Raw genomic sequence first — 15,953 nt, forward strand, 5'->3', positions numbered from 1 at the left:
TTGTGGGACAGTCATACAACGACATGCTGATAGCAGTGAAAGGAACCAACTACTTTCTTATAATATGTATGAATCCTAAAAGCATTATCTTAAGTGAAAAGTCAAACACCAAAGAAATACATATGATTGATTTTATGTAAAACCCTGGAAAAGGCAAAAGTATGGTGATAGAAAGCAGGTTAGTGGTTGCCTAGGGCTATGATGGGAAGGGGCACAGGGAACTATTTGAGGTGATAGAAACGTAACACTTCATAATTATGGCGGTGGTTACACTAATGTATGCATTTATCAGAGCTCAGTGAATTATGTGCTTAAAATTGATGAATTTTACTTTAAGTAAAATATCTCAGTAAAACTGATTTTTAAAATTATGGTCTCCAACTTCAACCAAACTATCAGTGTCAGCAGTTAATCCTTTTATTCTCCTTAATATTTATCTTCAACATTCATCATCTCTTCAGACCTCTCTTCAGTTTCACGCTTTCTCTTACAGAGAGATCCTTTATCCGAGGATGGTGAGAGTCCTCAGCTTCTCGTTCCCCTGTTTTCATTCTTCTTCATCCAGGCCCATTTTACTTCCTGAGACTAGATTATCCTGACATTCTTGAGCTGTTGTCACTGAACACATCCAGGGAGCCCTGCGTTACTTCGTCCAATCAACTCCTTGCTCCTGTGTAGACGCCCCCCTCTTTTGGTCGTTGGCCCTCAGTTTGTAAATGTGGTCTAGTCTCCCATATTCTCCTAACTCTCTTTTTCATCCTCGAATCTCCCGAAGGCAACCTTCCATAATGTCCCCAACAGCTTAATCCACCCTCACTGCCCCCTGCGCCCCTCCCCCCCGATTTCTGGTGGACACAGTTGGGTCTTTGTCCAAGGCTGTGGATTTGACAAATGCTTTGTCAAATGATTTTCAGCCTCTCTGGAGCACTTGACACTGTCAGTCATCCTGCTCTCCTCACCCCTCTGGGAAGTTCCTGCCTTGACTCCCAGACCCCAGCTTTGTTCTGTATTCCTTACTTCCACATCCTTTCCTTGTCTCTCGTGTGAGCTGGCTTCCTCTGGTTGCATGTGCATTCCCTAGGATCCATCTCTGTACCTTGCTGTGATCCTCACACTTTCTTTCTGGCACATCTCATCTGCCCTTAAGGTTTCAGCTACTATGTTGATGACTCTCCAGTGTACTTCTCCCAAGAGACCCCTTCCCTGAACCGCACAGGGTGTATCCCACTGTCCACCAAGTCATCTCCACTTGGGCACTGCACCTGTGCACCAAATTTGATGTTTCTAACTTAGAAATGTCATCACCTTCTCTAAATAGGTTTATCGTCCTGTATTTTGTTTCCCGCTAGTGATACCACTGTCCCTGCAGTCATCAGGTTAGAAATTGAGAATTATCTTTGATTCTTCTCCTCTCTGCATCTGACTCTCTACATCTGGCCTTTACCAACTTGCTGATGCTATCCTTCTCGACCACCTGTGTTATCGTTACTTAGGTTTACACAGGAGCTGCTAATGTTCCCTCCTTTGTTCCTCTGCCTTCATGCCCATCCTCCGTGTGTCTGGAACTCAGGCCTGATTTCATACCTCTCCTTTTGAAAATCTTTCTGTAGCTCCTTTCATCGACAACAGGGGTTTGGGTTTCACGGATCTGTTGGGGAAAACAAAAGTTGGGAGGGCTACTGTTGTGTTACCAACTTTTAATTGTTCTAAATAAGAATGTTAGAGGAAAAAGGAACTCGCTGTCTACCATCATTTCATAGAAAAGGACATTTAATGCTAAAAGAGGCATAATTTAGAGACGACTAGACCAGAGTGTGGTGGCCAGGTGTGCAGTCTGCAGGTCAGGCGGTGGCCCAGCTACTCACCTCGTTGGCTCATATGGGTGCCTGAATGAACTCCTCTGTCAGATGGGGAGTACATTTAAGGGTACACCTCACAGCATTGTTTTGCGGATTAAATGAAGTGATGCATGCTGAGAGCAGTGTGTGGCATATAGTCTAGAAGAACTCAATCACAGGACAGCACAGCCCCAGCTGGATGTAGACACTTCTGCAGGAGGGAGCCCAGGCCTGCCCTCCTTTCCCTGTGAGCCTACTGGTGACCCTTGCTCATAAAACAGTGATGGAATTTTTCTTTGTTGACACTTAATACTTTAAATACTTTAAATTCAAATCCATTAAATCCTTCAGTATATCTGCATAAGTTTCCCCCTGCAGAGCTCACATTTAGCATTGTTTGTGATTAATTGCATTTTAGCATCCTTTTCACAGCTATATTCAGGCAAATGTATACAAGATATGGATACACGTCATAACTTTTAAAGAATCTCAAGGCATAGCCATAACGGTTGTGGTGTTTAAATGTTTTCCTTACTCTTGACTCCTTTAGAAGATACTAGTCCTCAGGATATGTTCAGTGATTCAGTGGTTGGAGGGCTTCCTACAACAAACCGCCAGAGCTCCCTCACACAACTCTTTTCGTTGGTCTGGGGGCTGCAAGACGGCACTGGGTTGGATCTCAGGGCCTGCGCTCTGAGAACCACAGAGGATGCAGAAGCCTTTCTCCCTCCTCCGCTGGGCCATGAGTCCTCCAGGGTGTCCTCTGAGGGCCCTGTTGGAGTCTGGTGAGCATTTTTTCTCCAATAAGAATGTGAGCATCTTGAAGTCAAGACCCTGGGGAGCAGCTCCGTGTTCTTATTTTCTAGAATGATACCTTACCCACAAGTGAATGTCGATCAAATCAGGTTTGTAGTTTTCTTCCTGAAAATTGCCAAGATTTGTAATCCTTTCGCTTTGCTCTTTTCCAAATGGCAGTGAAGTGGATCAGGTTCTTCTGCTTCAGCAGTGATATTATGTGAAACTTTGTTTTTATAATCACTTGCATTTAAAGAGCAGCCAAGATGTAGCTTGGGAGCAGTAGCACCAACAGTCTCAGAGGAAGATGTGGGTGCTCACCCTGAGTTGGATTTGGAAGGCTGGATTAGGAATGAAGCTGGGGGAACGCGGGGTGGTGGGGCGTGAGGGAGGAGTCCGGGCCATGGGAAATTATAAAGGATGCCGTTTCAGGGTGGTGGTCATTAGCCTCTCAGAAGGATTTAGGGGCCCTCTAATTATAGGATCTGCTCACTTCAAGGATTTTATAGCCTTAGTGTTGTGGGGAGTGGGGGTAGTGAAGACGAGGATATCCACAGGAACCAAAGTGACAGACTCTGTCATTTTCACTTGAGGTGGGATGGGACGGTATGCGGCTGCCCAGTCGTCTGTGGTGTCCCGGTGTCAGGGTGCACACGCTGGGAGAGGCTGCCTGCACTACCACATTAGCTCCCAACTGCTGGAGGAAAGCCCTTTTCATATTTTGGACATCTATGTACCCAGTAAATTCTGTTCTAACCATGTTAATCGTCATTTGTTCTATATATAAACTCCTTCTACAGTGGCCGGCCTTTCCAGTACTGTATGCAACATAATGAGGTAACCCTAGGCTTTCAGACTGCCAGGGGGAATTCTTTGGGCAACTAGTCTCAAACTGTAGTTAGAGACAGAAAGTCGAGGCCCAGAGAGGGGGTTGTCCAAGGGCCTGGAGGCCACTGGCCATTGCAGACTCTCCTCAGGCAAGGCTGTCCCCTTCCCTGTGGAATGTGCTCACCAGGGGGGAAATGTCGATGGTAGGACAGCTCAGGGTTTCTGTCCTGACTCCTCATTCCTGGGGCTGCCACCAGCTGACCCTCCTCCCTGTCATGGCTGTGGGACTATTAAACACCCCAAAAGTCGGGGAGTGGACAGAACTTCCATTTCTCCCAGACTGGCTGGAACATACTGTTCCAGGGACCTCTTCATGAGGCGTGTGTGTGTCAGTAGTTTTTCATTCTGCAGAGGGGGAATTGGGTTTCTAGGAATGTGCTCGTGGTCTGCAGCCTCAGACATTTTACTAGTTCCCTGGAGTTCATTGTGATGGGATTTACCTTCACCAAACACTGACCAGAGCAAGGAGATAAATGCTTCCCTAGGAGACAGAGCAGCTAACATTTTCAAACATAGAAAACATTATTTCAGAAGAAAACCATTGCTTGGGACTTCCCTGGTGGTCCAATGGTTAAGTTTCTGTGCTTCCACTGCAGGGGGCGCGGGTTTGATCCCTGGTTGGGGAACTAAGATCCTGCATGCTGTGCGGCACAGCCAAAAAAAAAAAAAAAAAACCATTGCTTTTCTAAAGAGAAATTGAATATACTCATGTGCATCTGAAACTTTGCATGATGATACCCTAATAGTATAAATATCTATTTTTCCAGAAGTTCTTCCATTCTATTTCTTAATATTTTTTGTTTTTTCTTTCCTTTTTTCCTTTTTTATTTATTTATGTTTGGTGTCTTAAAACAGCAAATAATATCTTACAGTTCTAGAGGTCACAACCAAAGTGGGTCTCACTGGGCTAAAATCAAGGTATCAGCAGGGCCAGGGAGAATGTTTCTTCCGGAGGCTCCAGGGAGAGTTTCCTGCCTTTTCCAGCATCTGTAGGTGCTACGTTCCATGGCTCATGGCCCTTCCTCCATCATCAAAGCTGGCAATGGCCGATGGAGTCCTGCTCTACCTCATGTGTGAAACCTGCTCCTCTGCCTTCCCTTCTACATTAGAGGGTCCTATGATGACATTGGGCCCATCTGAATAATCCAGGGTAACAGGCTTGGCCTGAGGTTAGCAGACAGCCAACCTACCCCCTCCTGCCGTGTAACGTACCACATTCATAGGTGTGGTGGGCAGGAGTGCACAGCTCTGGAAACACAAAGCCTTTAGATGTTTTTGCCATCTTTTTTATCTTTATGATCTTTGTGACTAAATAGGAAATAAAATGTCATTTCATACTGTCATTCAATTAAAAAAAGTTTTATAAACAGAGTTAGTACCTGATTCATCTTTGTTTCTAAGAACATGGGCATACCTTAACTTTGTTAAATTAAGGTATCTTTTTTCTTTTAGTTTTCATGAAAAAGTCCAAAACAAACCTTTTTTAAAAAAATTTGCTTACTTACCTTTTCCTGGTATCAACTGTTCTTGGATAGAAAATACTCCTACACTTTATTCCGTGTGTCTTTCACCAGACATGTCCCTCAGCAGTCAGGGATACCATTGTCCTCCCCTTCAGAGCTTACCTTGGCTTTTTGCAGAGGTCTCAGGTGCTTGGGGCTGCATTCATCCAGCACAGCCTCCTGCTGCCTGGTGTCAAAAGAAAGGAAGCATCTGTGGCCCAGGGCTTCTCTGTGCTGTGCTCACATGAGCAGGTTGCAGACATCCCAGAAGTGATGGAAGGCTGTCAGACGCTCTTTTACCTAGCCAGGTTGAAGCAGCTGAGTTATAGTTCAACAACTGAAAGGGAGATCCAGGGCTTGATTCTCAGACCACCAAAGTCTTGGGGCCAAGAAATCACAAATTGATAATAATCAGGCCCTTAGAACGGAAACATCACCTGGAGTTTCTGGGCCTGTGTTTAGAATTAGTGTATTGACACGTGTGCTTGTCTCCTTAGGTCCGGGCCCACCAGCTGGTCTTGCCACCGTGTGATGTGGTGATCAAGGCTGTGGCTGACTACGTTCGCAACATCCAGGATACCTCGGACTTGGATGCCATAGCTAAAGATGTTTTCCAGCATTCTCAGGTACAAATACAAGCTCCTGGGTAGCGCTTTGTGCTATGGTGTGTGCTGGGTTTGGAAGGGGTTTGAGAGGCATACACCAGCCGTGTCCAGGAGTGCTTGCCCAGCTGTCAGGCCTCTGCCAGCCAGGAGGGCTGGCACCTCACCTAGCTCCTCCAGCCTCCCCTCCGGCCTGCACAGAGGAGGGATTGAGGTAGATGAATGGTAAGGTCTCTGCTGCTCCTAGATTTGCCATCATAATTTAATGGGATTTCTACTAAGAAGACAGGCGAATCAAATGGAATTGTGGACCTCTGATTTGTCCATCCCTTCAGGTGATGATCAGGGATTTCTTCTTCCTTTTTTGGAAAGTAAGGATGTGAGGGGGGTCAGGGTTAGTAGAAGAGGTGAAGTTTGTGTGACTTCCTGTTTGCTCTCTGAAGAACTAAAACTGCTCCCCCACTTGCTGGAGATGAAAAGTAAAACCTTTCTGGGTAGCACCAGAGACCTGGCCAAGGAAAAGTTGGAGGACTGCATCCCAGAACTCAGGTCTCCTGACTGCCATGTCAGACTCTGATAAGTGCATTGCTCTAAGAGAATGAATGTTCGATTTGTTTCTTTAATGATAATCTGTTGATTTTCCTTGAAGATTTTAATGTCATTTCTGAACTCTCATTTAGCTTGAAAGGCTGAAGATTATTATACATGTGCTGAATTATAAAAATATATTAATACACATGACCAGTGGCATACTGATTTACAAAGGTTTTCCTGCGTTTATTTCAGTCTAGAACAGATGACAAAGTTATTCGATTTAAGAGAGCAATTGGATATTATTCAGCGACTAGTAAGCCTATGGCATTTCACCCACCACATTACTTAGGTAAGTAACTCAAAGCCTCTGTGATGGATGCTGACCATGCAGTAACCAAAGAGATTTAAATATTCACCCAGTAACCTTGTTGGTTTATTCTTTTGAATTGAGATTTCTATAGTTATACAAATAAGTATAGCAGAACTTCCTGGGCAGACTCAGTGGTAATTCCTGAAAGTGTTGAAGAGCAAGAGAAAACTTATGAGACTGGAGGAGAAGAGCAGGCAGCCATGAGGACCAAGGCTAGCAGATGACGGTGATGCTGACGTCTCTGTCTGTGAGGTGTCCTCTTGCAGAGAGCACCAAGGACATAGAAGACCCTCTGGATCTATAAGTGCCTTCATAAATGCAGTGGATTTGTGTCTCCTCTTGTTGCCTTTTTTGGCAAAATATCAAATTTCACTCAGAGATTTGAAATTGGGGAATAAAAAACAATTATAAACTGTTTGCCTGAAGGCTGCTTGATAGTGAATATCTCATGGGAGGTTGTAAAGCACTAACCCTAAATACCAACCTCCTTCCTGAGTGAGATTGCCTTTCTTAGGCTCCAGAGCAGTAAAGCTATGAGAAATCATATTGCCAACCGTTGTTTCAGTTGTGCTTATTTCATATAATGAAAGAAGTCATGTTCCTGAGATTGTCTGTAGTGACATTCTAGTCCTCATATGACAATTGTACTTTAAACATTCATTATAGTATACTTGGGACTAGACCATTTAAAGAGAAGGAAAATGTGGGGAGAGAAAGGATAGAGAAAGACACTTGACTTAACATTTGGCGTTTATCTGAGCTGATAACAGTTTGGAAGATGCTCTGAAGAGGAAGGTGAGTTTTAAATTAGGTTTAAGTTTGAACTTCTTAAAAATATTTACTGTTCTATAAAGTGCTTTCATGTTCTTATTAAATCATCAAAGGACATTATGAGGTAAGTATTTTATAAATGAAGTCAATACTCTTAGAATTCACTTTCACTCAGTGATTTATGGACAACAGTGGTGTAATTGGTAAAGAATTTGGGGTATTTAGGGTGATGTTTTCAAGCAGGTTAATGTAGGTGATAACTACCTACAAATCCTTCTATAAAGCATTTCCCATTGCTTCTGACTGTTGCAGTAATCTGAATTGTACAGCAAGGGACTTAACAAAGCACAGTCACAGAATTACAACAGGGCAGGAAGTTTGGGGCAGTGTAGAGTTCAGTGTATGGCCTGGAATGTTGGGATGAAATTGAGAGAGGTTGAGGCAAGATTGGGAAGGAAGGTTTATTTCAGGTTAGATACACATAATTTGGAGCCAGCAGAAACAGATTAATGTAAAAATCACTTTTATTGTTTTTTTTTCTGATAAGTATAAAGAAATAAAAGTATCTGGAGAAAGTGCTCATTGATTTCATCTATATGTGCTGTTAGGGACCCACTAAATGGAGAGTGATGACTGAAACGGAAATCAAGAGCGTAGAAGAGGCAACACTGAGTTGGGGAAATACTTTCTTGGCATCCCAAGTGAGAACCTAAGACATATTTTCCACAAAAATATTCTTATAAGTAATAGGTAGGTCATAAGTGGTCTTTTCCAACCATAGTTCATTATATTATTCTACAGGAAAACACATCCAGAATTTTGAAGAACCAATATTGGAAAATAACTTTCTTGTTCATTAGACCCTGTCTGTATTAATCATTTTAGAAACTGGAATATGTGTAGAGTTTTGAAGAAATCTTACAGAAAAATGAGGAGAGTTGACTCTACCCAGAGGTTTCTAAATCTGGCTAGAATTTTAGGTTCTACCACAGAACAGTTTTCAGAAGCCTAATTGGCCTCAGGGTTCTGTATTTTCAAAAGAAAAACCTTCCTGGCCAGACTCCATGTGGACTGGCGTTGGGGGGTGACTGCTGTGTCTTCCATGCTTTTCCTTCTGAGTTTGTGGTTCTCTGCAGCATTGAGAAAAAAACCTCAGATCTCCATACTGTTATTGGATGGTGTGGAATTTACAAAGGAAGTGCACATGCTCCCTGTCCCGTTGCTGGGAGGCCTGGTCTGCATAGTGCATGGTCTTTTTCAGGGTGGAAAAAGAATTTTTTCCAGCCCATGCTGTTTTTGTACTATGAACTCCCAGAAATTATCTATATTATATAGCGTATTATAGATTATGGATATTTAATATATAATACCTATCTGTATATATGTATATTTCTGAATTATCTACTAGATAGATTTTTAAAATGTTACAGGTGAGATTAATATTATTTTTCAAGCATTTACTGTATCAGAAACACTGTGTTGGGAATGGGGGATCTAGATATGATTATAATTTTTTCCTTTCCATCATAGCACTTAATGTCCACCATCTCCAGAGAATCTGCAGTCTAAATGTAAGATATGTCAGAATTGAGTTGTCAGCAATATTTGGCTTCCTGGTTGAACAAGTAGTTCTTAAACCTTAGCTGTGCTCCAAAATCATTGGCACAATTTAAAAATAACAAATAACAGATGTTAGAGGCCCGCCTCAGGTCTGTGAACGTGGACTCTGTAGGCGTGAACTAATCCTAGTGTATTTGTGGAAAGCTGTGCAAATAAAACAGAGGCCTTGTTAGTCTGAAGAAACATGCACTGTGTCCTCTTGGCCTTCCTCAGTGAAAAATAGATGAGCTCTCACTGCACACCTACTAGAATAGCTTAAGATCCAGAACACTGTCACCACCAAATGCTGGTGAGGATGTGGAGCACAGAAATTCTCATTTCTTGCTGGTGGGAATACAAAATGGTACAGCCACTCTGAAGACAGTTCGGCAGTTTCTTACAAAACCAAACATACTCTTGCCACAAGATCCAGTAATCCTGCTCCTTGGTATTTACCCAAAGGAGTTGAATACTTATGTTCACACAGAAACCTGCACATGAATGTTCATAGTAGCTTTAGTCATTATTGCCAAAACATGGAAGTAACCAAGATATCCTTCACCAGGTGAATGAATAAATAAACTGCTACATCCAAGCAATGGAATATTATTCAGTGCTGAAAAGAAATTGGCTATTAAGCCATGAAAACCCATGGAGAAACCTTTAATGTACATTACTAAGTGAAAGAAGCCAACCTGAAAATGCTACATACTGTCTGATTCCAACTATATGACATGCTGGAAAAGGCAAAACTACGGAGACATTAAGATGATCAGGGGTTCCAGGGTTTGAGGGTGAGAGAGGAATAAATAGGCAAAGCATGGGATTTTTAGAGCAGTGAAAATATTCCTTATGATACTATAATGCTGGATTTATGTCCTTGTAAGTTTGTCCAAACCTATAGAATACACAACACCAAGAGGGAATCCTACTGTGAACTATAGACTTTAGTTAATAGTAATGCATCAATATTGGATCATCAGTTGTAACAAATGTAGCACACTAATGCAAGGTGTATACTTTCTGCTTATGTTTTCTGTAAAGCTGAACTGCTCAAAAAATAGTCTATTAATTTTTTGAAAAACGTAAATGAGCCTTTGATGTATTCACTTCCTGCCAGGCACTATGCTGAGTGTTGGACAGGGTGGTAGACAAGACAGATGTCATCCTCGCCCTTGTAGGTGATTGAGACGAGGAATCATACAGGAATGTGAACAGGAAGGTCACGGAAGACCAACCCGGTTAAAACAGTACTTGATTAAACCAGTGTTTAGTTCTGCTCAATTAAATTAATGTTTAGGTGAGGTTTGAGTGTAGAGTAGGAATTTAGCAAGACGACGATAGAGAGGAAGTATATGTGCAGAGGAGACAGAATGTGTAAAGGTCCTGAGGTGAGAGGACAGGATGTAGAAGAAACAGAAGAATGTGGTTGGAGCACAGGAAAGCAAGGGAAGGAATGGTCAGGTGATGCTTGTCGGGCCATGCATGGCCTTAGATTTTAGACTTACACTTTGGACCGCGAAAGCTCACTGAAAGATTTTTTTCATTGTAAAAACTTAAATTATTTTGAAACTATCATACACACAGTATATTTGTACAGTAAATTATTTTGAAACTCTCATACACACAGTATATTTGTACAGTAAATAAAACAAACATCAGTGGAATGTTACTAGTATCAGAGCCCTATCCCTGTCTCTTCCTGGTCATGTTCCCCTGTATTCCGGCACCCTGAATTTTGTATTAATGGTCCCCTTGCTTTTCTTTATTGTGTGTGTACCCTGAGTACTAATTGGAGCAGCGGAAGTAGGTCGGATGCCCTGGGGAGGTTTTCTGTGGAGGGCCCTCTGTATGGAGGTCTTGAGATGGTGTACCTCAGATCAGGGAAAGGAGGTGGAGCTGGGGGCACAGGGAGAGCAGTGCAGCAGCCAGAATAGGAGTCGTGGCAAGAACAATTGTCAGCAGAGGTGAGGGGGAGACTTCTGTGGCACTCACAGCTCCCAGACCCCGTGCAGGTGCGGGTGCCTGCGTGATCCTAAACGAGGTGCAAGGGATCCTAGGAAAAATAGTTTTTTAGCTTTGCGGCTTCTTCTGTGCTGTAAAATATGGAAGAGGGTGGGGTAGGTGGCCAGCACCAGTCCTCCAAATCCACCTCCAATTGCTTCCATAAAGGGTGGGGCTTGAAATGGGAGGGAACTTTGAACATGCTTAAACTTTTAGGTGGATGATGAAAGCTGAGAGGGGGCTATGAAGGTAGAAGGAAGGTTGGAGGTAATAGTGACCTCCGGTCCCTTGGAGCACAGAGGAGTAGGGGTCTGGTGGGGACTAAGGGAGCCCTCAGGGCAGCAGGCCAGCATGAACAAATAATAGAGAATTGTGCAAAGAGAACCATATTGAAATAGGAGCTGTCACCGCTAAAGCAAAGAACAAATTCTACATAGTGACCACAAAGAAAGGACCTCTGGCTATAGAAACTTCCTAGGTGCTGGCAGAGAGGCCCCATGGGTGTTTTATCTGGACGGGCTTGCCCAGCTCAGGGGCCTGCATCAGCCTGTGTCCTGACAGGCCCCCAAGGCTGGCCACGTTCTACCTGACTGGGTCAGAGGATCCTGATTCACAAAATGCCAGATGGCAAACTTCAGTGCCAACCGCTGGTGACCCATCTACAAGAGAACATAAATGCCTACTGTCTTAACAGGAACAATTAGACTCCGTAGTTGGTGCTCCTGGACCATGGCTCTTGGGACCAGGGCTCAGAAAGGTGCATCTTCAAGTGTAAGGGAGAAGCAAGGACCAGTCAGTGGGCCCTCATTCTGAGCCATGGCTTTACTGGAAGGCATCACTTTCTGGTGTCTTGAGAAGGCGGGTTCCTGAGGCTACACAGTCTGCACAGTGCTCACCAAACTGTTCTGTTGATTGTTGCTGGGATTCTAGGTTGTGTTGACAGTCTTTTTGAAAATACATCTCTACCTCCCCAACAACACACACTCCCAGCATGAGAGGGGATGGTCAGGAAATGTCCCCCCCTGAACATGAAGACACAGTCTGTGAAGAAGGATGTGGCACCTGCTGGGCTTCCTCAGCTGATGAGAAGAGGCTGTTAGGTCTCCATGACCCAAGGTCACTCATTCGGGTCCACTGTGGGACACAGAGGTCATGCAGAGTCCATAGTGTGACCTGCCTAGAATAGAGGGCGATGGCATGTACACATGTGTCTGGGGAGCAGAAGTGAGAGAGATCAGAACGCTGCCCACGCTGCTCCTGTTGCTTGAACTGTTGAACTCCTCAGCGTCGCTGCTACCCTACGCCAGGTGACATGGCCCTCAGGACCTCGTCCACCTGCCATCGTCCATGCGCCCAGGCTCACTATGCAGGGGTGGCACAGGCCTCCTGCTGCAAGTGCTGGCTGTAGCCAGGCCACAGGACCCATAGTGGGCCTGACTGTACATACTATAAGGCAACTTGCCCTGTTCCCACCCAACAGTGTGCCTTTGGAGCTTCCCTGTAACTTCACAAAGGTTTGCCTTAGTATTTTTTTTTTTTTTTGCCTTAGTATTTTTAAAGCTTGTCTAATGTTCCACAGTGGGGATGTGCTGTAATCTACTTAACCATGTTCTGTAGTCATCACTAGAATATTTTTAGTTTTTCTACTGTTATAATGATCACTTTAAAAAATTTTTGTCACCAAGTATATGATATTATACTGTTGCTCTACTCTACTAATAAGTTTTTGAAATTTGGCAAGTTATATAATATTCATTCTTATAGTTTTGACTACTAAACCCACTCTTTCCAAGGTTTTTGCTTAAATTTTCTTATTATGGAAAGCTTTAAATGTAACTGAAAAATACAAAGGATTGTATCATGAGCATTAGGGTACGCACTAAACAGGTTTAACAAATGTCTTTAAAGAAATACATTAGGCTTTTCTTTTTTTTTTTTTTTTTTTTTTTTTGCGGTACGTGGGCCTCTCACTGTTGTGGCCTCTCCCGTTGCGGAGCACAGGCTCCGGACGCGCAGGCTCAGTGGCCATGGCTCACAGGCCCAGCCGCTCCACGGCATGCGGGATCCTCCTGGTCCGGGGCACGAACCCGTGTCCCCTGCATCGGCAGGCGGACTCTCAACCACTGCGCCACCAGGGAAGCCCTACGTTAGGCTTTTCTAAAAGTCATGTCTGTCCCCCTCTAATGGTTTTTATAGTTCCTTACCTCATATATGGAATAATAAGTCATAGTGTTTTGATTTTTAACTAAATGCTGTATTGTACCTGTCATACTGTACTTGCTGTTTTTGAGATGTGTGCATGTTCATCTTTTTCAATTTTTATCTTTTTAAAGCTAATGCAAATGGCATTGATGTCAAGCCCCCAGGGGTCTGACAGAATAGATGCTGCCAAAGAGAAGCTAAGATGCTATCATGTTAAATAGGAAGTCCACTTATTCTTTCTCCTTGATTCCTGGGTAGATTAGTGGATTCTCTCAGTCTGTTCCTGTGGCCTTTCATTCAGTTTTTAGTCAGTTTATTTCAGTTGATGTGGTATGCAGTGCTATAGGTTGTCTGGTCTTAAGGGTTTTTGAAAGGTCATTTTTTTAAAAAACCTGAAAATTGGTCATTTTAGAAGAACTGAAAATACATCTCCTTTCAGTTGCTGTCTGGTTTAAAAGACTGCAAGGTGTGTCTTCCTGAGATGGGCACAGCTTGTCATCAGGTCTGTTGGTGGCTTCTCAGTATTCAGTGACAGAAGGGGACTGCTAGTTCAGTTTATCAGTGACTTCCAAATAAAGGCCTTTAGACTTTTCTTTTAGGTTGTGCTTTTTAGAATTCACAGATGGACAGAAACTGCTTTGTCTTGATTTATCATAGGCTTATAAAACCATGTAGGTGGCTGAATGAAATTTAAGAGTTCTTTTCTTTTGCTATTTAACGCCTACGATTCAAACCTGATTAAGTGAACTCAGGAATTTAATAGATTTGGATAAAATTTGGGATAAGTTTCTCACTATTCAGACTCTTGCTCTTCTAGACTCAGGTGTCACGTGGATTTGAATAATACTGTATCCTTTGAGGTCCACACATGCTATCCAAACTCAAGGACAGAAGAGATTTGGATAACCAGGGATGCTGTGTAAGCACCAGGATACCTCCTGACCATGGTATATTCCTACACCAACCGTCAAGCAGTCAAAGCAGCCCTTGTCATTGTTGAACAGCTCTAGTTCTCAGAAAGGTCTTATTTATTGACATATTAACCTGAAATGTGCTTCCCTAGGTTAAGTTTTTTCATTGCTCATAATTCTTTCAGGTGCCTACTTGCTTTATTCATGATCTTACTTTAATTTGCCCTACACTTAGCCTTCCATTGTGAGGGCTTCTCTCCTGGACAGTGGCCTCTGACTCTTCCTGTGGGGCCTTGCCAGCACTGTGGCTCCAGGTGGGCATCAGCTGCCCCAGCTCTGAGCTCTTGGGAGTTGGTACTCACTAGGAACTGACAAGGTTCAGTCCTCTAAGAGCTGGGATGATTTCTGTCTCCTCCTTCCCAAAAGCCCCCATGCCTCCTTGGCTATGCCCGGCCTACCAGGCTTCATAGGCCACACCAGTGTCCTGTTGGTTCCCACTGTCCCCCACACTAGCTTGCCTTCGAAAGCTATTCGTTTGGGAGAGGATGAAAACAAATTATGTAAAATTCTCCATATAACTTTGTACCTTAAGTTCTGTAGAGTATTGGTATTGAGTAAATATGTCAACATGGTTAACATAGTTTGAAAATTTTGCTTTGTTTTTTTGCAAGCATTGAAAACTAGTGTTGGTGGTAGGGAATATATTGGTTTATTTATTCTTTAAATTTTCAAAGCTATGTTTTTTGTGTAACACTTAAGTCATGCATCAGCACCCATCTAAATTATAGAATTAAAAAAATATTACTTTGTTACCATTGTTTGTTTAATGTAACATCTTCACAGTAACATGCCCAATAATAGATGAATATTTGTTAGGTAGGGGTAGGGGTGGCTAGTTCTCAGTAGAGTTTTTGGTTAACACCATTCCTTCTTTTAATCGTATTTTAATTTAGAGAAAAGCTGGTTAGCTTCATACAGGCACAGTAAGTAATTCAAGGGAGTGGATACTGCACAGAGTGTCTTATCTATGAGAGTTCACAGCTAACTAAGCACAGCCGTAAGGGCTGCAATGCATGCTTTCTTTCTCTTATTCTCAAAGTCTTTAATATTTAAATATTTTTAAATTATGAAAATATTTTTCAAATACTAATTAAATACTTTCTTCCCTTTCGTCTGTCTTCATTCTGCATACTTTTCTAACAAAGGCCTACCTCTCTTAGTAAGTATTTGTGAAAGGAAGAGAATGAGAAACTGGTGGTGTTAATCTCCACTCTGAACTGGTGTCAATTCTGAGAAAGATGTCCTTGTCACACAGAAGACAGACAATGACTCTGCTTAGCTGCACGAGGGCACTGAGAACAAGAACTGATTTATAAGAAGGCATGCAGTATGCAGAGGCAGGCCCTCGCTTATTAGGCATTTCTGCAGCCATCAGAGAAATGTAGACAAATTAATTCACTTAATAGACTAGGTTATGATAGAATAGTAACTAGTCCTGTGGGTTCTCAAAGGTTTATTTGAGGTCAGGGATTGAAATATGATTTTAGAAAATGTTCTTTCCTTGGAAATCTTTGCTTTTAAGTTATAGTTTTGTGTGTGTTTTTGTTTTGGGAGGTTTCTTTCTTTTTGTTTTTTCTTGTTTTTTTTTTTTAAGGAAAGTTTGTGCTTTCAGGAATTTTGTAGCATATAATGGCCAAAAATAGAGTGAAACATAAATGTTCATCTTCACTTGAATGCTGCTGCATAATTGAAGAGTCCAGTCTCTCATTCTTATTACTCTGAAGTTAAGTATGGCAGGTCAGCTACAAGGAATTGTATACTAGACTTTTTACAGTGATTTAAGTTACAGCATTAGAGCTTAAGTGGATTTCATAATACTCTTTCACCCAAAATCTGGCTAAAATTCAGAATCACCTGAGAAGGGACTTTCAGTTACG

The 15,953-nt window shown here is 42.6% G+C and overlaps 1 protein-coding gene across 5 annotated transcripts in view; it reads left to right on the top strand.

Moving 5' to 3' along the window:
* Positions 1–15,953, top strand: part of FAM120A (family with sequence similarity 120 member A) — a 104,508-nt gene that overhangs the window by 33,713 nt on the left and 54,842 nt on the right. For all 5 annotated transcript variants that reach the window (XM_073805950.1, XM_073805951.1, XM_019940438.3 and 2 more), the window contains exons 4-5: positions 5,521–5,649; positions 6,412–6,508. In XM_073805950.1, the coding sequence (XP_073662051.1) occupies positions 5,521–5,649; positions 6,412–6,508 (226 nt within the window). The remainder of the gene's footprint in view (positions 1–5,520; positions 5,650–6,411; positions 6,509–15,953) is intronic.

This window comes from Tursiops truncatus, chromosome 6 (genome assembly GCF_011762595.2).
Source record: "Tursiops truncatus isolate mTurTru1 chromosome 6, mTurTru1.mat.Y, whole genome shotgun sequence".
Lineage (NCBI taxonomy): Eukaryota > Metazoa > Chordata > Mammalia > Artiodactyla > Delphinidae > Tursiops > Tursiops truncatus.